Source organism: Vulpes lagopus, chromosome 1 (genome assembly GCF_018345385.1).
Source record: "Vulpes lagopus strain Blue_001 chromosome 1, ASM1834538v1, whole genome shotgun sequence".
NCBI lineage: Eukaryota > Metazoa > Chordata > Mammalia > Carnivora > Canidae > Vulpes > Vulpes lagopus.
The window spans coordinates 155,957,412-155,978,711 of record NC_054824.1 but is presented as its reverse complement, the minus strand read 5'-3'; the positions used below and the strand labels follow the sequence as shown (position 1 = coordinate 155,978,711).

General features: G+C 47.8%; 1 protein-coding gene across 1 annotated transcript; it reads right to left on the bottom strand.

Moving 5' to 3' along the window:
- Positions 1-396: 396 nt before the first annotated feature.
- SFT2D2 (SFT2 domain containing 2) lies at positions 397-21,178 on the bottom strand. Its single transcript, XM_041760328.1, has 8 exons — positions 21,012-21,178; positions 16,000-16,086; positions 15,676-15,761; positions 11,706-11,787; positions 10,276-10,311; positions 10,131-10,189; positions 8,189-8,218; positions 397-5,731 (listed from the first exon to the last, which is right to left on the bottom strand). Exons 1-8 carry the CDS (start codon positions 21,072-21,074, stop codon positions 5,692-5,694), a joined length of 483 nt encoding a protein of 160 aa, XP_041616262.1. The 5' UTR covers positions 21,075-21,178; the 3' UTR covers positions 397-5,691.
- Positions 21,179-21,300: the final 122 nt, after the last annotated feature.

The following is a 21,300-nucleotide window of genomic DNA, read 5'->3' as shown; positions in this document are numbered from 1 at the left end:
GCACTGCCTTCAGCCCAGGGTGTGATCCTGGAGACCTGGGATCAAGTCCCACATCGGGCTCCCTGCATGGAGCCTGCTTCTCCCTCTGCCTGTGTCTCTGTCTCTCTCTGTCTCTTTCTCTCTGTGTCTCTCATAAATAAAATCTTAAAAAAAATAAAAACATCTGACATTTCTTACTTTCAAAAATCTTCAAAACTTAGACCGTTATCCCCACATCAATGGGAAGAGAGGACTACATATCAATTTAGCTCAAAAATAACTGTAAGTGCTTATAACACATGCTACACACTATAAATGCAAAATAAGAACATCGCCTCTTCTTGTAGTCATACAATCTTCATTTGGTTTAGTGACTCCTGGGGAAACAAACACGAAAAAGAGACAATACTAGATTTATTAAAGATCAAAATGCCATCATTTATTGGAGAAGGGAACAAAAAGCAAAACAAGTAAAATTAAGAACAGTTTTATGATGTCTGGTGGAAAAAAACAGCTTAATTACCAGCAAAATTCTTTCTTTTCAAAATGCATCAGTAAAAAGAAAACATTTGTTGTATGAAAGAGAATCTCCAGGTAGCAAAAGTAGCACATAAGAATATATTTTTAGATATAAAAAACTCAGTTATGCAATCACCAGCATTCAAAATTAGTTGAGTATCTTTATACAATTACAAAAATTGATTCATGTTTTAACAGTGTTTTATAAGCTCATCTTAGGAGAACAGGCACAATGTTCCGAAGGCATGTAAATTCTCCATGGGCTTTTGAACATCTTTATCCCCAACTTCACAATCAGAATTTACAAAAGCAGCAAAAGGAGAGGGTTGAGAGGATTTTTAATTTTTCCTTTCCTTGTTCAAGGTGGCTAAGTCAAGCAAATATAGTGAAAAAGGCAAAATAAACACTTCTCATAGCAGAAAGACCACAAGATTGAATGTAAACTAAGTTTCTTCTTTAGGATATTTTACAAACACATGAATAGCTTGTACTTAGAATAAGGCTCATTACCTGCAGTATGGAAAGTTCAACACACAGAGAGCATTCTGCCCACATACCAGTCTTAATTTGGTCTTGAAGGATACCTCACAAGGTTGTTAAGCCCAGGCAGCCCATTTTTATCAGGGAATGTTTGTCCGTGATGTATTATTGAGTTTTTTCATACTAACTATAGTAACATTACCTTGTTGTAAACACACACACCAGCATTACATTTATTACAAAGCTGTGGATTGACTTTTCATTTCAAATAGCCATGTCTGGTCCACAGGAGGACGATATTGCACCTGTCTGGTGAACTCACTCTTCTCTGCTTTCAGCTCATCCCATCCCACAAAAAAGGTTTTGTGCATTTCTAAGCCCATTATCAGCCCATCAGCTCCTGCTAGGAAGAATGGAATTTGGGGTCAATGGAATTTGGTGCATTAACAAAGGCTCTGGGGCTCCCGTGTGCCTCACTGAGCTCCACTCACAAGCTCTAGTATGAGATCTCTGCCCAGGTTTCGTGAGGCCTTTCTGTGCCACAGAAACCCGAGCAACCCACAACACAGCTTAAGTGTCCCAGACACTCAAGAGGGAAGAGTTGGAAACAGACCAAAGTAGAACTAAATGGCCTATCTTGAGGGAACTGGGATCAAATGAACTGCACCACACTTACACTACAAATGCCCAAGATCTCAGAATTTCATATAATTTGTAAACTATGAGGTACTATAAAGTCACATGATTTAACCTCCCATCTGACTTTATAAATAAGGAATTTCCAAAAAATCAAAAAATTCTAAATTCTTTTAATATCCTATCAAGACTTTCAATAGAAATCTGTAGTTAACTTCAGTCATAGGTCTATGAGCTTCTTAAAAACTGCTATCTGCAAAAAAACTACAGTACCTCTTAAAACATCCCCCCAAAATCTTAAGTTTTAAAATAAACTACGCCAAAAACTGAGTAAACACAGAATTTTTTCATTTATTTCCTGAAAATGAGGGTCAAATTTTTAACCAGTCTGCAATCCTGCAGCTGACTTGAGTCAGATGTCTGAGGGAAGAGAAGGCAGGGCTGGCTGGTGCGGGCAGGCCACCCCACAGAGAAGGGAATGCACAGCCATGGGCTGAGTTCAGTTTCCCAATTCACTCACCCATGTGTCACACCGCCATACCTGTCACTCTCAAGAACTGTCAAAAGCAGAAGCAGCCAAACCAGTATCTCCCACACCCTTTTTTTCAAGGTATGCCCCACTTCTTAATCATCTTTTTTAATGCAAGTATCCAAAAGTCATTTATTTAGATTCATTTCATGAATGTATTTGTTCATGAACGAGCAAACTTTGATTAGGGTGGGAGGGAGATGCAGTCAGGGGATAATCCCCAAAGTCCCTAACAAGAATGATGGAGAGAAGTTCTGAGCACTGAGATCACCAACCCAATGGAAATGCTCCATGCGGAATGGTATCCCACCTTCCCAGGGAACCTCTGCCCTGGGCAGAGGCAGCCAGGGGCACAGCCACACACAGGATCTGGAAGCCAGAGTTACCCACAAGCATGACTGGCAGAAGAGGAAACTGCTAGGTAATGAAATGGGTGGGAGAGAGCCACACAGCAGGCTCCGAGGGCCCAGAGAAGGCTGTCTGGGTGTGGGGATTAGCACGGCCCCAAAACAGTGCCCACAGAGGGAAGAGTGCTCAGGGCACTGCTCACATACAGTTGGAGGGACCACCTCACCTCTAGGGAGCACACTTTGCCATGCAAGCGTCATCTCAATGATTCCTTTCATGCCAAAAATGCAATGACCTCTCCTCCCCTCAGCAGTAAACGGGTAGGATGGCAGGCAGGGGGAAGGAGGGAGGGAGGCAGGAAACAGAAACCACTGGCGGCCTGCAAGCCAGAGGATCTGAACCCTAATTCCCCACTCTCAACCAGGAGGGTTCTTGCAACAGCTCTGTTGCCTGGGAACAGCTTTCTACAGATTTCACATGGATTTTTCCCTCCCACTTTGCACCAGACAAAAACAAGTGTAGGGAAAACCAAAGGGTGAGGTGGCAGGAGGGAGATGCAGGAGTCCAGAAGACCCTGAATGAATGGCAGGACCATCCAAAGCTGCCCAGTGTTCTGACTGGAGCCGCCTGTGCAAACTGGCCACAGGCCTCACATTAGGGCAAAGCAGGCACTTTAACATGAGAACCACCGCCCTCTACTGGTGAGATCTGGAGAGACCCCTACCCTCTGCCTCTTCCCTGCCTTCTGTAAGGGAAACAAGACCACCAGCCTGCAAAGTCACTGTGGATAGTAAATGAAACCATGCCTGGCAACTCTACCGTGCTGGACACATAATGCTAGATACGTATTTCTTAGATAAATTAATGATCAGATACATTCACCTGTTACCTTCAAAGGTCATCGATTACTCTGGGACTAAGTATTAATACCCTCCTTTCACTGAGATATCATCCAGGTACACTGGGCTCCAGGCTAAGCACCTGACATACACCCACTGACGGACAATGATCCAGCAGGAACTGTTATCTCTTCTCTAAACAAAGAAGCCAGAGCTTATGTGACTGAGCCACAGCTCACACCGAGACCTGTGTGCGGTCGAAGCCCACATCCACTAACTACCACAACCCTGGTGACATCTCAAAAGGCATTTTGACCTCATGGCCCACAAAGTCAAGTCCAGACACTGAAAAGAGCCATCAGCCTTCTAGTTACTCAGGCTGGCTGGAGTTCATAGAGACAGGCCAGCCTCACATCAGTTCTTAAAAGAAAGAGAACAATGGACACTCCTGAACTCCTTTGGGTCCCTTCCTAGAGTGCTTCCAAGATCTGAGTTATCTCCTAGAGACGCGTCAGATGTGAAAAAACTCCACAAAACCAGACAGTAGCACATAATTTCCCTTCCTGGCTGAAGGCAGGTTAGGAACCTCGGGATAAGACCAGATGCCCTCCAGAGCCTAGAGAGGACCTGGTAAGCCTGGCTGCTCACTCTACCCTATCGGACCTGCTCACACCTCCTCAGCTCAGAGGAAAAGGCTAGCCCATCTGAGGTCTCACCTGCAACAGGATAAAGAATTTAGCAACTGGCCACAAGCAAGGAGACAAGTGGGCCACACAGCCTTTGGTTTGGAAGTTCCAAAGCAAGCACCCAAGTAGATGAGCTAGACCTGGGTAAAGAACAGAAAAGCAACCCCAAAGAGACTTCATTGGCGGGCTTGCTTTAGAGGCTCTGCAATACCAAGAACTTTAGCAATCTAGATGGGGCATTTACGACAGGCAGCAAGGAAGAGCTAAAAGGGCACACAAATGAACAATGGAGATCCCACAGATGCAGCAGGAAGCCTCCCCAAAGGGCAAATGGGCAGAAGACAGCACAATGACATAAAGAGGCTGGGACCAAGGAAGGCACAGGCTGGGCTAATGAGAACAGGTGAAATAGAGGACAGGCCTCCAGAGCTGCCCCTGGAAACACGGGGCCAGAGAGGAGACTGAAGCCAGGGAGCCCAGGCTCTCAGCCCAGCTCTGCCACCACTGTCGCTTTGGGGGAGCCTTCTAACCCCTCTGGGCCTGATTTCCATGACTGCCCAGTGAGATGACCATCAGCGCTTCATCCCAAGGTTCTTGTAAGGACTAGATGGGGTCCTGGGCACCAAGCAGCAGGTGTGGTTAGACAGGGGCTGCAAGGGAACCACGCTACTGTCCATTGCCCCCTGCCCCAGTGTTTGTGGCTCGGGCACTGTTTCCAGGCCACTGGACAGGCATGTCTCCTACCTGTGGGCCCTGTCTTCCCACCCACTCTTCCCTGGCCCCATTCCGGAGATCGGAAAATAGAATCAGTTTAAATGCAACATTTATAAATAATGAAAACAAGATACAGTGGAAAGCAGCAAGATTTTCAGCTCCCATGAGCTCTTGTGCAAGAGCAAACAGTGTCTGTTCTGTCCATGCATTGTCCCCAGTCCAGTTCCAGGAGGTCATGAGAAAAGATATGTGAAGGGGGCGACAGAAAGAAAACCTCAAGAGAAAAAGAGTGTGCACAGAACACGTGTCCTGAAGAGGACACATTCCACCATCAGGTATGAATCCAAAGAATGAAGCCAACACCAGTTCAGATTTTAAAACAACACATTATCCTGTGCTATGTCACTCCATGACCAGGCTGTCCACGGGCTTGCGTGCAGCTGTGAGGGGAGCAGAATCACGCACTCCCAGACTCCAGAGTAGAAGCACGTCCGTCCATGCTGGGTGAGGCGGGGTAGCGCTCTCCATGCTGAGGGCAAGTCCACAAAGCCCCTGATGATCCCAAAACTCTGTCCCTTGTTGCTGTACCCCTGCCACCTCTGACGGGGCTGCCTGTCATCACCTGGGAAGCACTGGCTCCCAAGGCTGATCTGTGGCTGCTTACTGAGGGTTTTATTTAGGAGATTTCAGTGGAATACCATCTAAAGAGGAAACAAGGTGCGTAACAAATATTCTACTCCATAAGATACAGAACCCCTCTCATACCGTGCTACAGACATCTGGGTTTGGGAACACAACACTGCCTCTGAAAGCAATCCTCAAATGTTCAGATCACAAGCAACACATTGCTGCAAGAGAAAAGGCACGTGTCTGTAAGACAGAGGTTTAGAAGTTATTTACAAAACTGTCCACCAGCTTCCTTCCACAGCGCCTTCCAAAGTTTTGCACAACTGCCCGTGTGTTATGCAAGACATACAGCAAAACACTTCTTCACAGCATCCCTAGAAGAAAAAAAATATAAAGATCAATGGGAGACCATCACCCCAAAGGCCCCTATAAGTGATAAAGACGCCCCTGCAGATTTCCTGAGTGCCCAGAGTAGCACCTAGCAGAGCAGAAAGCACCTAGACTATGGGGTCGACCTACCTGGCATCAAACACCAACTTCAACATCAGTAGTAGTATTGTGGGCAAGTCATTTGTCTTACTGAGTTCCAAATTCCACATCTGTATAAGGGGATATCCCACTTACCCTAAAGACCAGTCGCAGGAACTAATACAGTGAATAGAGTAAGTATTAAATAACTGATAGCTACTCATGATAACCAAAAGGAAAGACCAGAAGAATGTAAAGATTATCAGAAACCAAGAATGTAGGACTATGCACCCTGAGGTCAACCAGAACCACCAGATGCACTGGACACATTAGATCCAACAGTTACTTGGGCCTTTCTTTCAGCAAACAGCAGAGACTTACTAAGTGACGGCTTTCCGGAGTTCCTGAGCACAAGAGGTTCTTTCTACAATGACTGAGCACTTGTTACCTTGCTGCGTCAGGCCTATCCCAGGAGCATACTCCTCAAGATGCAAGGAAAAAGTGTGTGCTCAGTGACTTACTGTCCTATTCAGGCAAGCATGCCCATCTCCACACCACACATGGCTACGTGCTAGGGCTTCCCACCCCTGCTCTGTCCCTCTGCTCTCAGCTGTGCTTACAGGAAGTTTATGGAAGTCACGGAAGGAGGGAGAGGTGAGTGAATGCATTTACATGGGCAGACACAGTGCTTTAATAGTAAGATAATTCTAGAGCACCATTTCTTAGGATATGCTCTATACTGTAGTCCCAGGAGATACTCTGCACAAGAAAGGGTTTTACAGCCAAATAAGATCCCTCGTGGCAGCTAACAACACACATATTAAAGGACCTGGAAATTTGCGTAACAAGGAACCCATGTAATTTTGCTTAACCCTTTCCCAAGCTTATTTGACCATGGAACCCTGCTCTACTGTGTAACCACTATTCCTTGGAACACTGTGGAAAGGCTACTCCAGGGGAAAGTACAAACAGAACTGCAGGGCCTACCTCTGGGATTCCTGCCCCACTACTTCAGCACATAAAACTCACTGCTACAGCAACCTTCTATCTCTTGGTCCATCACTTGTACGTAAGCTCTGTAAATGCCAACCCAGGTCAAGTCTGCAGTCCTGAAGGATAGCGCCAAGCAGGCTATCCTTCATGGGTCCAGAGCCACGTGTGGTTTCACTGGGTCCTGTACTTCAAAGGTTCCACACCTGGTTTAATGCTCTGTGGTTGCCATCTTGAAATTCTCAATCATTTTTTAATAAGGAGCCCACATTTACGTTTTGCACTGCGCCCTGAAAATTATGGAACTGGTCCGTGATTCAAATTGTTAGCAAACAGATAAATAGATCACTGGATGCTCAGGGATGATAGGTTCTGGCTTATTCCCCAAGACAGCACCACTGTACTCTTCTCAGACAAGCCACCATCCTCCCAAACTGGCTGGGTCAGCAGAGTAGTTCCTAACTGCTACCCCCCTAGAATCCATTCCCAAGCCACATGGCTGCCTTTATGTTGATGGGCTTGTGAACTTCTCATCCGATACTCCCCAGCATCTTCAAATCACTGTCAGAAGCAGAGTCGGAACGTATTAGAAGCAAGCCTGCTCTTTCTCCTCCCTTGCTCCCATGCAATTTCTCACCTTTTCAACCCAGATAAAGAAAAGCTGCTTTTTAGCTACCAGGTAATGACAGAGATGTATGGAAATTAAACTGCTGCATGAGAGCAGAGTCAGGCAAAGATCACACGGCCAGTTCTGAGAGGCCAGCCCATCACTGAAAGTGACAATGAAAGGAGGTGTGGAGCCTGGAAGGGGCCTCTGGCAATGACCTGGCCCAGCCCACTCTGCTTATCCCTGAGTCCTCCCAGGCCACAAGGGTCCAGGCAGCTGCTCAAGGTCACACTGCTAATTAGGAAACTCTGGTCCTCCGAACCCTGGCTCTGACTTTCCCTTCATGAACTCTGCTGAAATATTCTCATCAATGGGGGTACTGCAAGAAAATGAGCTCAGATCCCTCCTTCCTCAGTGATACCAAAGTGACATTCACCTTTGAGACGATCTCCACAAAGCTACAAGTTCAAAGAGTGATTATGTGAACATACGCACTACCTATCACAGGAGAACATACACGCAACCAGAACTGGTGGTCCTGCGCCAATGCCCATCATCCCTGTACCACAGAGGAAGGATGGAGGGGACCCTCAGCTTACTAAGCTCTAAACAGGAATACAACATTTACCTATTTGTCTGAAAGAATTTTAGTAATGATAAAATAGTATGTGTTCTCTGAAAACACTCGAAACAAAAGGCCCTTTGCAAATATACTGTCATCCCAACTGTATTTAGAAGTCACAGTCCTAAATACAGTTAGTCTTACCTTGCATAGGGTATGAAGGAAAGGCTGTACCTGCAATGAAAACACAGAAGAGACGAAATCAAATGGAGGGAGTCACCAGAGGAATGACCCCTGAGCTGTGAGGGCACCTGCCCTGGTTGGCCCAGACCCTGTCCCTCTCCTCAGCATGCAGGATGCATGCACACATATGCACACTCGCACACACATGTGAACACACATGCCCTGCCATGCATGCAAGGGGGGGGTGTCATCGGTGGCCAGATAAGAGCAAAAGGCCCATGTGGAGGCAACCCTGTGACCTCAGCTTCACAGGGCCACCCCACCAGCTTTAACCAAATGAGCCAGCAGATCCCACACATCTGGAAGGCACAGAGCCCTACTCTGAAACTACCAAATAAAACCCTGATCAGTTAATATTCTAATATTTCACAAATCCTCAACAGACTATAACGTCTGTCTGACTGGGATAATTTTCTGTTCTCTCCTATAAATTTTAAAAGACAAGAGAACAGAAAGGAAAAACCCTACTACCAACTACACTATGGATAAAAATATTAGCTATGATCCTTCAAGAACCGAAACCCAAAGATATCTTGGTGATCCCTGGTAGCTCAACGCCCTCACCCAAAGAAGGCCCACGAGGGAGGACACCACAACCCTAAAGGACCAGGCATGATGTGCCAGGCAGGTACTAAGTTGGTTGGCCCTGAGAAAAACACAAAACTGTGTTGGAGGGGATACTGCCATTTGCTCAAGCCCATATAAATGCTAAACCTCTGAAAACTAGGTTCAAATTCAGTCTATAAGCATGAAAAGGCATGTACATGTGGGTACCAATTGCATCCCCCTGAAAAAAACAAAATATAAATATAAGCCATAAAACTAGGCCTTTTGGTACCTACTCCCAAAACATGTGTGTCATTAAAAGCAGGCCAGTCTTTCTTCTTATACTCCCCACACACAGAACCTCATTTACTGTGAGCACAGTACATTCCAAAAAGCATTTGAGAAGTATCTTTATCCAAAAGTCCAAAATTACTAAAAGGGAGGGTGGGTGCTCAGCTTGTAGTCCAAAGACCCATTTCTGGGTCTTTTCTGTACCACCAAACAGGGATACAGTTGATCTTTGGAAGCTTTAAAACTTCCAGTCCTCCCTCCTTTCCACTAGAGAAAACATTTTTTTTCTGAAGCAGCACACCTCTATGGAAACTGTTCAGGTCTCATCCTCTGATAAACTCTGGAAGGATTATAGCAATGTCTCAGAAGCCATCAATTCTGGGTCTGCCAGCACTGCTCTCACTCTGATGTTGGACCGCTTTAGAAGGAACAGGAACCTACAACCCCACCCCTGACCCCCAGGAACAAGGTCTCCAGCACCCCTTTCACTACACATGGCTCCTGAGCTACAACTCCCTCCCTGGTCTTGCCAACGGCCTCCAGCGCACACACGACCCTACCACCCACAGCCATGTGGTTTTGCCTTTCGTCATTCACCATCCCTCATCTCCTGCTGACAATTCCCTCTTTGTGCATCTGCTAAATGATCCGTTCCATCACAAATGTAACTCATCGCTCCTTACCACTCGCCTTCCTCCTATCTGACTCACAAGCCTTGTTCTACTAGCCCCTGTAATACTTCATCATCTTTGTTCCTACCAGACAGAAGTGATTGAATAACAGTTATAATACCTCAAAATCAACCATGAGCTCTGCTAAAAACTACTGCAGCAGGCAAACAGCCTCCCCTGCCCACCTAAGACCGCTAATGCCATCTATCGGCACTAGGCTGAGTCAACAGGATTTCACTCTGGAGTCTGACTTCACCGGCATCATTGAGAATTCTTAAATTGAAAAGTTTCTATGCTTTTCTAGCCTCCTACCCTACCCACACCACGTGGGATTTCATCTCCTTTGGCTGCGTTAGACAGCGACGTGGGCAGAGGGTATTTAAAACATCACTTACCACGTCAGGGCCAAGGACTGCAAGATACAGAAGATGAGCGCGAGCCCCTTGATATGCCACTGAAAGAACAACAGGTGGTTAGAGCGCAGGCTGTGATGGAAGGCACGCGCCACAAAGACTCAGGAAAATTAAAATACACACTTACCCAAAAGGCGGAACACAGGGTGAGTGCGAAACACAACTGGAGAGAGGGGAAGAACAATAATGAATACAGTGACAACATGGAGGAAAATACTCTTAAGACTTCACCATTCTTGGCAAACTTAAAATCCTCACCCCACTGCAGTAACCAGATTCTGTAATGATCCCCACAACCAAAGGTATCCTTCCTTTCAAAGCACTGGACCCAGGTAAGCACCCATGTTTGGCAGAAGAGTTAAAAGTCCCAATGAAATGAAATCAGCCAAATAAGAACTGATGCAGAATAAAAAGAAATGAATCTTTTTGACTTTCAAGTTTTCCCAAATTCTCTGCCCAGAAAATAAAATCACATCACTGGTCGGTCACCCTCATCGATCCATCTTTTCCTTCAAATGTACTAAAATAGGTAGAACATACACCTCTGTATTTTAACCCCCATCAAAAAACTTGTGTCTGGAGCAGAAAAGGCACGCAAGGACAAAGGGTAACATGAGACATCAGACAGTCGGTTATTTGTTTACATGTCACCTAACACCTTCTCTGAGTTCTTTCTTAGAAAGTTCTTTCTACAAGAGACTTGTCTGGACCATCCATATCCAGGACTGGCTGAGAACAACGGCACTTGAGCTGACGGTCACACCTGTCCTCATCTCTTCTATAACGTAGCTACTCAATAAATATGTCCTAAAGATTTCCTCTGTGTCCAGTATTGTGTCCAAAGCTCCAAAAGGACATGTAATCAACAGCAAACATGGACACAGCCCTAGAGAACTTACTATTTGGGCAAATGACATGGACAGGAATGAAACTAAAAATAAAAGTGCACTGATCAAGTCCCAGATGTTGCAATAAAGGTAACTGTAACAGAAGGCCAGTGAATGTGGTCTGGAATGATTTTGACAGTCACAAAGAAGACAGCAGCCCAAAGAAAAATGGGACGACATGCTGAAGGCACTGTTGCCCGAGCAGGGAACAGGTGTAACAGGCCATGAGGATAGCAGACCCGCATCAGAAAAATGGACAAAAACACACACAGTGGCACAGTCAGATGATGCTGAGACAAGAATGAGCTCCAGGAGACCAGACGCCCATTCCAGAGTGAAGCCACTCTGAAGTACTCCCTCCAAGCTTTGCCCAGGTGTGGCTTCACCTGTCACCAGGAAGACGTCCCAGCTCTCTTGCCACCACATCTGTTCGGCTACTCTGACCAGCCCTCTGGCGGTGCAGAGCTGCCAGGATACACCATCCAAAACACCAAGGGAATAATCATCAGACACAGAATTCTCCCTCTGCCACAGTGGTTACAGGCATTGGGCAGTACGTTAAGATGAAAGGATAAAGAAAAGAGGTTTTTAGGTTGAAGATGAAAAAAGATTCCATAGAGCAAAAATAAAAAGTCCTATCTCACAAGTGCAGCTGAAAGGCAGGCCTTACCAGCACCATGATGGTTGCAATCAAACGCGTCGGCTCAAACATTCGCTTCAGCTGCTTCATCGGCCCCATGAGGAAGACAGTGCTAAAAGGCAAACATACACAAGCTGTTCAGACCAGACCTGCACCAGGCACACCCCGCTGCCTCTCCATCACCCCCCAGGATCACCCACGGTGATCACAGCACCAAGAGCAGTCGACACCTGAGCACCCACGGTGATCACAGCACCAAGAGCAGTCGACACCTGAGAAGTCCTTACTACATGCCAACTGCTACTGTTACAGGCCTTTTGCTCTTTATTCTCATCTAATCCTTTAATAACCTGTGGGGGTGATGACACGAATCATCATACTTACTGTGCAGAAGAAGAAATTGAAGCCCCAAACGATCTGTTACCTACCCAGGAACCCCCAACTCCTCACGCTGGAAGTACAATGGCGTCTGATTCCAGAACCACACCCAGAACCACGTTACAGGACCCCTCTCTCTAAGAGGTGCCTGCCACCTTGCCTCCTTCACAACCCACAAACCAAACCAAAAACTTGGGTAATTTTAAGATTTTATTTATTCATTCATCAGAGACACAAAGATAGAGGCAGAGACATAGGCAAAGGGAGAAGCAGGCTCCCCATGGGGAGCCCAATGCGGGACTCGATCCTGGGACCCCAGGATCATGACCTGAGCCAATGGCAACCACTGAGCCACCCAGGTGCCTCAAGTCTCGGGTAATTTTAAAAAAGAAAAACCACACCTGACAGGTTTAGGTTGCTGATACTAAAAAGTAGAGCATTTCACTTTATTTCATAGTCTCCAGAGAATAATTCTACTGATGGTATCACCTATTATTTGTTCAGTGTTTGCTAAATGCTAGATAGGACACACTTGACCTCATTTCATAGCCCAGTAACTCTGTGAATTAGGTGTTATTACACTTATTTACTTGAGAGATGAGAAAAATGAAGCTCAGAAAGGTTAATTTACTTATCCACAGTCACAAAGCTAGGAGAGCCAGCATTCAAACCCACATCTACTCGATCCAAAGCGCCAAAAGACATCCCTAGTGATCTCCACGTGAATGGAATAATAAAATAAAAATAAAATAAAAGCAGACCCCCAGGCTGAACTCAAGCGTTGGGTCTCTCACGTCTCTAGATTCCTGGCAAAAGTGCCCCATGTGGCATCACCCCGGCAGTTGCCTGTAACAGCCAGCGTTTAACATGAGCTACCAGGTATTTGGTAAAAACAGAAATTTAAAAACTAAGTCCACCTCTCTTTAAAGCGCCATTAAGTTTCAACCTGAATTCATGGCCACACTTAGCTCAGTATTTGAGCTGAGTACACTCTTTACCCAACAGTGAACAAGAAGCAAGAGCCAAGGCTGCCCATAAAAATTAAATGTAGCATACATACAAAAATACAACAGACTATAAGTAAAGCCATAAACTCCTAGACAGCATCCTGGAAATAATTGTTTGCTCCCTTTATTACTTCTGTAGGCATTGCTACCAAGAGGCGATCCTATTAGGGTTTGCTAAATAGTTCTCTGCACTAACCAACACACTCCTGTATTTATGCTCTATTTACAGACTCTACATTCAACCAACACTGTCTGCCCAAAGCAAAGCCCTCCAAAAGTTAGTATTTGAGATGGCTTTAGAGGCAAAATTAGACATCTCTGACAGCCAGCAATTTACTATCACAAGCATTCATAAAGTAAGCTTCTAGAAGGTAACTAGAGTTGTGTACTCAAACATGTGGTTAATATTTGTAGCCCAAAACAGAGCTAGGTTTGGGAACAATTACAAATAGGTAAAGCAGAGGTACAGCCCTTGTCAAGTGGCTCAGAGACTTGTAACAAAATCAGTGTAATAAAATGCTATCTGTGCTGTCACATAAATATATTGGGATATGCAGAGTCCCATAGGAAAAAAGAGGTCATTGATTCTGGGTGGGGGTGGGGAGAGGTAAGAGGAGACATTGAATAGAAATGGTGACTTCTGAGCCAAATCTTGACAAAGCAAGGATTCGCTTAACGGAGGGGGGGCAGGATACAAAGAGGGAGAGGTAATGGGGCAGCACGTGAGGCAGAGAAATTAGCCCCACAACTGACACAAGGACGTTTGGGGGGATGCAAGAAGGTCAGCCTGGCTGGGGAGTGGGACTGGGTAAAGTCACATCTCAAAGGGCCTCTCCTGCATGCATGCACCTGCAGGGGGAATGGGTACCACTAAAGAAAGGGAGACAGGGCTATAACCAAACGGCTCTCTACAGCTCTGTAGGAAATTCCTGGGCAAGAATGAAGGAGGCAGAGAAGCCGGCAGAGGAACCCTGTAGTAGTTCAGGTGGGAAGCAATACAAGTCAGAGTGAAGAGCAGCTCAAGTGCCAACCATCTCTAGGCAGCTCAGGTGCCTCCCACTCCCCAGGTCAGAGCATGACAGCCACCCCTCCCTGAGCAGTCTTTCTCCACGCCCTATTAGGTTATCAGTTCATCTATCTGTACGCCTGCCTGGCTCCCCAGTGATCTCCACTGCGGCAGGAACCAAACCACACTTGTCTGTGAGTGCTCAGAGCCGAGCCCAGGGTGATCAAGGCTTACTCACTGAGCACGTGAGCCCAACAGTCAGGGACAACAGCCACGGAGACAAAGAGGAAGGAGCCATTAAGAGGTCAGCACCAAGCCATCGTGAGTAATAACAGGGTCCAGGGCTTTGACGCCCAGGACTCGGAGGCCATTCACTGACATACAAAGGAAAGGGGAAGGAAAGGAAGGGTCACAGAGTTCAGGTTCCAGGGGGCCAAGCAGGTAGAAGTCAGGCCAGCACTTCCGGCTGGGAACAGGACTGGTGCCGTCAGCATACAAGTGTGGCTGAAGCGTGAATTGCACTTGACCTGGGATATCTGTGCACCTGCAGCATGCAAAATAGGCTGTCCACCTGCAGGGGGTACTCTGTTAGCTGCCCTGCCCTCATGAGCCAAGAGCCAGGTCTGAGATGGTCTTATCTGGACAGAATAATAATACATCACACCTGCAGCCTCTGGTGCGGTGAGCCTTTTAAAACCACCACTCAATCTCTGGCAGCTGCAGGCCAGAGTGCAGAGAGGATCATGCTGTCAAGCTGGAAGAAATCATTCAACCACTGTGTGCCACGGTTCCCTCATATATAAAAATCACAATAAATTTATCCCAGGGGATTTCAAAAATAAACTAAGATACAAAAATATCGGGGTGGGGCACCTGGGTGGCTCAGTCAGTTAAATGTCGGAAAACTTGATTTTGGTCATGATCTCAGGGTTGTGGGATCGAGCCCTGTGTCAGGATCCACACTAACCCCAGAGTCTGCTTGTCCCTCTCTTCTGCTCCTCCCCTATAGCCCCTCATGCGCTCATGCACAATCCCTCTCTCTCCCTCTCAAAAACAAGATTTTATTTATGTATTTATTTGAAAGAGAGAGAGCACAAGCAGGGGGAGAGACAGAAGGAGAAGCAGGCTCAGTGGGAAGTCCCAATGCAGTGTTAGATCTCAGGACCCCAAAATCATGACCCAAGCCAAAGTCAGATGCTTAAACAACTGAGCCACCTAACCATCTCAAAATAAAATCTGTAAAAAATACATATATATGCTAAAATATTTTGAAGTGATAGGATATAAGATGTGATGTATTTTAACTACTTCTTTTCTCACCACATCCTTCGAACTATTAAAGCATCCTCCTGGGATACCTGGGTGGCTCAGGACATGATCCCAGGATTTGGGATCGAGTCCTGTATCGGGCTCCCTGTGAGGAGCCTGCTTCTCCCTCTACCTATGTCTCTGCCTCTCTCTGTTAAGTCTATCATAAATAAATAAATCTTTAAAAAATAAAAATTAAAAAAAATAAAGCATCCTCCTTCATCTTCCTTGAGCACAATCCACACCCATTGTCCCATCTAGTGATTGGCTATGGTTAGATTAAAAATAAATAAACAGTTACCTCCCAATTGATGCGATGTTACCAAAGGTATAAAACACTGCGAAGAGGTACAGTCCCTTCCTGGGCACCCAGAGCAGAAGAGTTCCCTGGAAGGTAAAGCACAGGGCGTTTGCACGGGGAGAAAGCCCTCCTGCCACAGCCATACAATCAAGGGTGGACAGAGACACCCACTCCCCCCTCAGCACCTCCCTTATCTCTCTCTCCCAGCCATGCTTCTCACAAAGAGCAAAAGAGAGAAGGAAGTGGACAACAGAGATGGAGAGAAGGAGGGACAGGGTGGGGAAAAGCTGGGGGGGGGGGGGTGGCGGAGGAGGTACATCTTACCAGTAGTGAGCAGACAATTCCTGTGGCAAAACACGCAATGAAGCCTTTTATTCTGGTACTCCAGCTTAATGAAGATGCCTCAACAACCTGAAATTTTTAAAAAACTGATTACATACATGTAAATGCATATTTGAGCACCAAAAACAATGAGATTTAGTAATGAGATGTAGTGTGTGAGTCTGTGCTGAGGGAGGCAGGAGCAAAGAATCCGACTCACTCACTCAGAGCTACAGGAGCCCTTGAGTCATGGAATCCAGCTCCTTATCCATCCATGAATCTTCTCCAGCAGCGGCTAAGAGGTTACTGAGCCTCTAGATGAACATCCCCAGAGGTGGAAACTCTCCACCTGAAGCACAACCACTTCACACACAGTAAGGCAAGACAGTAGGCCCTAGAGAAGCCAGAACCCTTGCCACAGCCGAGGCAGGACAAGGACAACTGCACAGGCACGACCCCCACCAGGCAGGGGCCCAGCAAGCGGGGGCAAGACAGCAGACAGCAGCATCTCTGAGAGCTCAAAGGATTAACAGCTGTCATCTGTGCCAGGGCTTTCAGCTGAATCTATTCACTTCTGGCACCACCCAAGTCACCCAAGTGGGAGACAAATCCTAGTTAATTCACTACTGCCCCACTCATCTGACTGTAATTAATCCCTCCCCAGAGCAAAGTTCAGAGGATGCCAAGATTTCCCAAAACAGCTCCGCTAAAACAGGGCAGCCTGGGATCCCTGGGTGGTGCAGCGGTTCGGCGCCTGCCTTTGGCCCAGGGCGCGATCCTGGAGACCCGGGATCGAATCCCACGTCGGGCTCCCGGTGCATGGAGCCTGCTTCTCCCTCTGCCTGTGTCTCTGCCTCTCTCTCTCTCTCTCTCTCTGTAACTATCATAAATAAATAATAAAAAAAAAAAAAACAGGGCAGCCTGCAGGTAGCCCCCACGAGTTTTTCCCCCATGTGTAGAGAACTTAGGCAAGAGACCTTCCTAGTCTGTCCACCTCATGAAAGGGGCCATGGCTGCTTCAAGCTGGGGACAGGCAGCTGCCACTGAGACTGCAGGTCCTGCCTAGCCAGCCAGTGTATTCACACAAGGCTCACCTTGTCTGGCCCCCCAGTCTCCATCCCACAATGAGAGAAAGCTGCCAGAAACACTCCCACCGGCTCAAGAAGGAAAGTGGTAGCAGAAGCTGCAAGGGCCGCTGGACCGGCAACTCCTTCAGCCTTGACTGTTCCCAGCTCAGGGACTGTTCTCAATCGTGTCTCCAAACTTCCTACCAGACTAGAAGCTTGAAGAGAAGGACCAGTGGCTCTCCCAGGGGTGGCCAGCATTGCTACAGAATGGCTTCATTTCTTCGGGATAAAGGTAGTATTCAGGGCAGGTTATCAAAACAGCTTTTCCTCCAACTATATATAGTCATATATTTTTGTTTCGTTTTAAGAAAGGGAGAGGGGGACAGACAGAAGGAGCAATAGAGGACCTTCAGCAGGCTCCACGCCTAGCAAAGAGCCTGACACAGGGCTCGCTCTCACCACCCTGAGATCATAATATGAGCCAAAATCACAAGTCGGATGTCTCACCGACTAAGCTACCCAGGCGCGCCTCTATTCACACATATTTAAAGGGGGTTCATGACACTGCAATTCCCCATCACACACACAGCACTTGCAGAAGCATGTGGCACCAATGGACACTGCACAGAAAGGCACCACTGGGGATGGTAACACCCAGTAGGAACAGGATATCGGGACCTCACAGATGGGCCACCTGCTTCCACGCTGAGGAAAACCTCTCCTCCAAAATGAGGTACATGATGCCCTGTCACCAGGCTGGACAGGCACCTGGACAATCAGGTCAGACTTCTAACATATTCAAGCTGCCACCAAGAAGAAAATAAAATCAGAAGACACCACTCTTCCTACTCATGCAAGAAACAAAGAGCTTACTTTGCCAAGGTAGAAAGTAAGAACTGACCTGCGCACAGGGAGACAAGTGTGGCAACAGAACTGGATTAGATTCATGGCTCGAGCACTATTTGGCATCAGGAGGGATATTTTAAGAGGATAAACCATAAGGTTAAGTGTCAAGTTTGAGGTGGCCTTGGCATTTAGAGTACTAAAAGGTCTCAACAGGACAGTGAGATTCCAGTCCTCGTAAAGATCAAGCTGACACAAGGAAAAAGCAGTTCTGGTTTCTTCCTTCAGAAAGGAAAGTGACATGTTGATTCTACAAGTCCCTCAAGCTGAATTTCCATCCACACGTCATCCTACTTGGCAAAATGGGGGGAGAGGGACAGATAACTATTCATCGGTGTGCTTTCCCACCCAGCGTCACTGCAAGTCTTTTACACGCTTGGTCACAGCAAGAGGAAAGTGCTGTTCCACTTCTTCCAACTGGTCTCAGTGAGAGCTAAGCACTCCTTTTCGCCGATTTACAAAAATGAACTCAGTTGATAGAAAATGCCTCTCTAAATTCATGGCTGCTGGAAACTGTTCTGGGGAACTTTCTGGAAATTAGAGAGGCTAAAATAGTACCTGGATAGAATTTACAGGCAATCTGCACACAAGCTGTCTGATTGGAGGTTAGGAACAAAGGTCCCTTTGACTCTGGGATGTAGAGAGAAGAAAGGTTCTTGCCAAAATGAAGGAAAGCTAAGAACTGTTTGAGGAAAGAGGGCTGATAACCAGAAGAAGGTGAGAAAGGAATCTGCTTCATTCCCGGGCTTTCAAACCAGGTCCCACTCATTCCTTCCTCATCCCTGGAATTCTTTATGGCAAAAATAAAACCTATACTTTTAAAAATAAGCCCACTAAAACTAAAGGTTGAAGGCGCATTTATGATGGTGAGGTATCAATTAAAAACCTCGTCATAAGGCTCTTCGTGATGAAGCACTGCCAAGCAGTTTTTATACCTAGTTTCCAGTGTAGGAGAAACGGAACTAGTCATGCTTTTATTGTTCACATTAACAGAATAAAAATTTGAAAAGCACTCATTTATGGTGCCTTCTGACAACTTCAATAATTTTATTTGAAGAGCCTGTATGGCCACGTAGCCCAGCTAACAGAACAGAAATTTCAGCACACAGTTCTCCAGCTTTGCCAACTTCAAGCCATGGGAAATGTGAGACAATCGAATCAATACCAACAATTTAAAGGAAGCCCAAATTAGTAAAAATCAAGCCAAAAACAATCCTGAAAATGAATTCAGCCAGCTACAAAATGTTTCCCAGGAGTCTGGGACTCAGGAAATGGCTACAATGATGTATGTAAACTGGAAATCACACCCAGAAAGAGGAAATAGACAACACTACTTCAGAACAAGAGAGCAGCACCCAGTCTTTTTTTAAATAGATTTAAGAGGTGGCTGAGCTTACAACACTTTAAAGCCCTTCACTATGTCCAACACAGGCATGCACCATTTTAGGTTAAAAAAAAAAAAAAAAACTCAGCATTTATATTTTCAGTCTGTACTAATCACTCATTCTTAAGGGTCTGCTTCATGATTATTTTCTAAATATATAATATCTGCATCATCTGTCAACACTCCTCCCCCAAGCGTCTTCAGGATGATAAAGTGTCCCCTCCTTGAACCCTAGCTGCTCATAAAAGCGTGATGAATGACAGTCTACAGGGCATAATGCTTTCAGATACAAATGACTGTCAACTACCGGAGTTCTCTTAGGCTGGGCCTGGGGTTTGACTTCACAGTTCATAACAGAAGCCAGAAACCAAAACCAAAACAATTCATGAAATTACTCCTGAGCCTTGACCAATTAATAAAGGCAACCAATCACAAAGAACCCACAGAGCTGTTTTGAAATGTTAAAAAAAAAAAAAAAAGATAAACTCCAATTCCTGTAATACTCAATTCAGTTCCTATAGCGTTACTTCTTCAAGGTGAAGATTCAGAGAGTAAGCTTCAGAGTTCTGAGATTTCGCGGAGGAGGTGAAGGCATCAGCGTCACACAAAATGCAGAAGAAATCAGCAACCGCAAAAGCGGGTGAAAGCAGCTTGCTGAGAACAAACCACGAGAGACACCGATTCAGGCTGGAAGGAAAACATGGGCTTCGAGCTGAAAGAAGCCTTAACGATTCAAACGTTCAACACCTCCAGTTTATATCTGGGGAACCTGAGCCCATGGAACGCACACCCCAAAGTAAAATGTCATTTTGTCATCCAGAAAGGAAGACAAACACAAAGGCGAAAAAAAGCACTGGAAATAGGAAGTGAACACTCTGCGTGGCTCTAGAACACAGGGCCCGAGTGCCCAGGTTCCAGGTGGGCCCCGGCCCTCCCACGCAGCAGGCCCACGAACGCGCGCGCAGTCTCTCCAGGTCCCGGGCAGACGGCGGGCTCAGGGGAGCCAGAGCCAGAGCCAGAGCGGGCCCTGCCCTCCAGGAGTTCCCGGTTCGGCGGCGGAGACGCGTCACAACGACAACAGGTGCCCAAGGTCGGGCGGGAGTGTCACAGCCACAGCTAAGCGCCGCCGGAGCGGGCAGCGGGCAGGGGAAGCTGCGGCCCCCCGCCCGGCCCAGGCTACCTACCTACCGCGGGCCCCCTCCGCCAGGCTCCCGTTCCCGGGGCGGCGCCGGAGCACAACCCCGGGGGCGGCACCGCCCTCCCGAGTGGGCCGCTCGGGCGGGGACGGCAGAGGGGCGCGGGGCCACACCGCCCGGGGCGCAGGGCCGGGAGCGCGGCACCTGCGAGAGGAGCCGGGAGGACCTGCGGAGGGGGGGGCACGGGGAGGACCCGCGGGGGGGGGGCACGGGGAGGACCCGCGGGGGGGGGCACGGGGAGGGCGCACGGGGAGGACCGGCGGGGGGGCGCACGGGGGGGCGTACGGGGGGGGCGCACGGGGGGGGGCGCACGGGGCGTACGGGGGGGGCGCACGGGGGGGGGCGCACGGGGAGGACCCGCGGGGGGGGCGCACGAGGGGGGTGGCGCACGGGGACCGCGCCGCTTTCCAGGAAAAGCCTGGAAGCCCCGCCCGGTCCCCGCGGGCCCGCAGCCAGCGCGCTCACCTCGGCCAGGCCGCCCCGGTCCTCGGTGTCCTGGCCGCTCAGCACCTTCTTCAGCTTGTCCATCCCGGGCCGGGTCCGCACGGCGCAGCCCCGCTCGGCCGCCTGTTGCGCCTGTTGCGCCTGTTGCGCCCGCGGAGTCGGCGGCTCTTCCGGGTGCCGGGGCCGCCCCCGCCGCCGCCGCCGCCAACCACGGCGCGCCCCGCCCAGGTACCTGCCCACCTGGCGGCCGCCCGCGCAGGCGCCCCGCGGCTCCCGGGCGGACTGCGTGGGGGGGGGGGGCCCGCCTGGA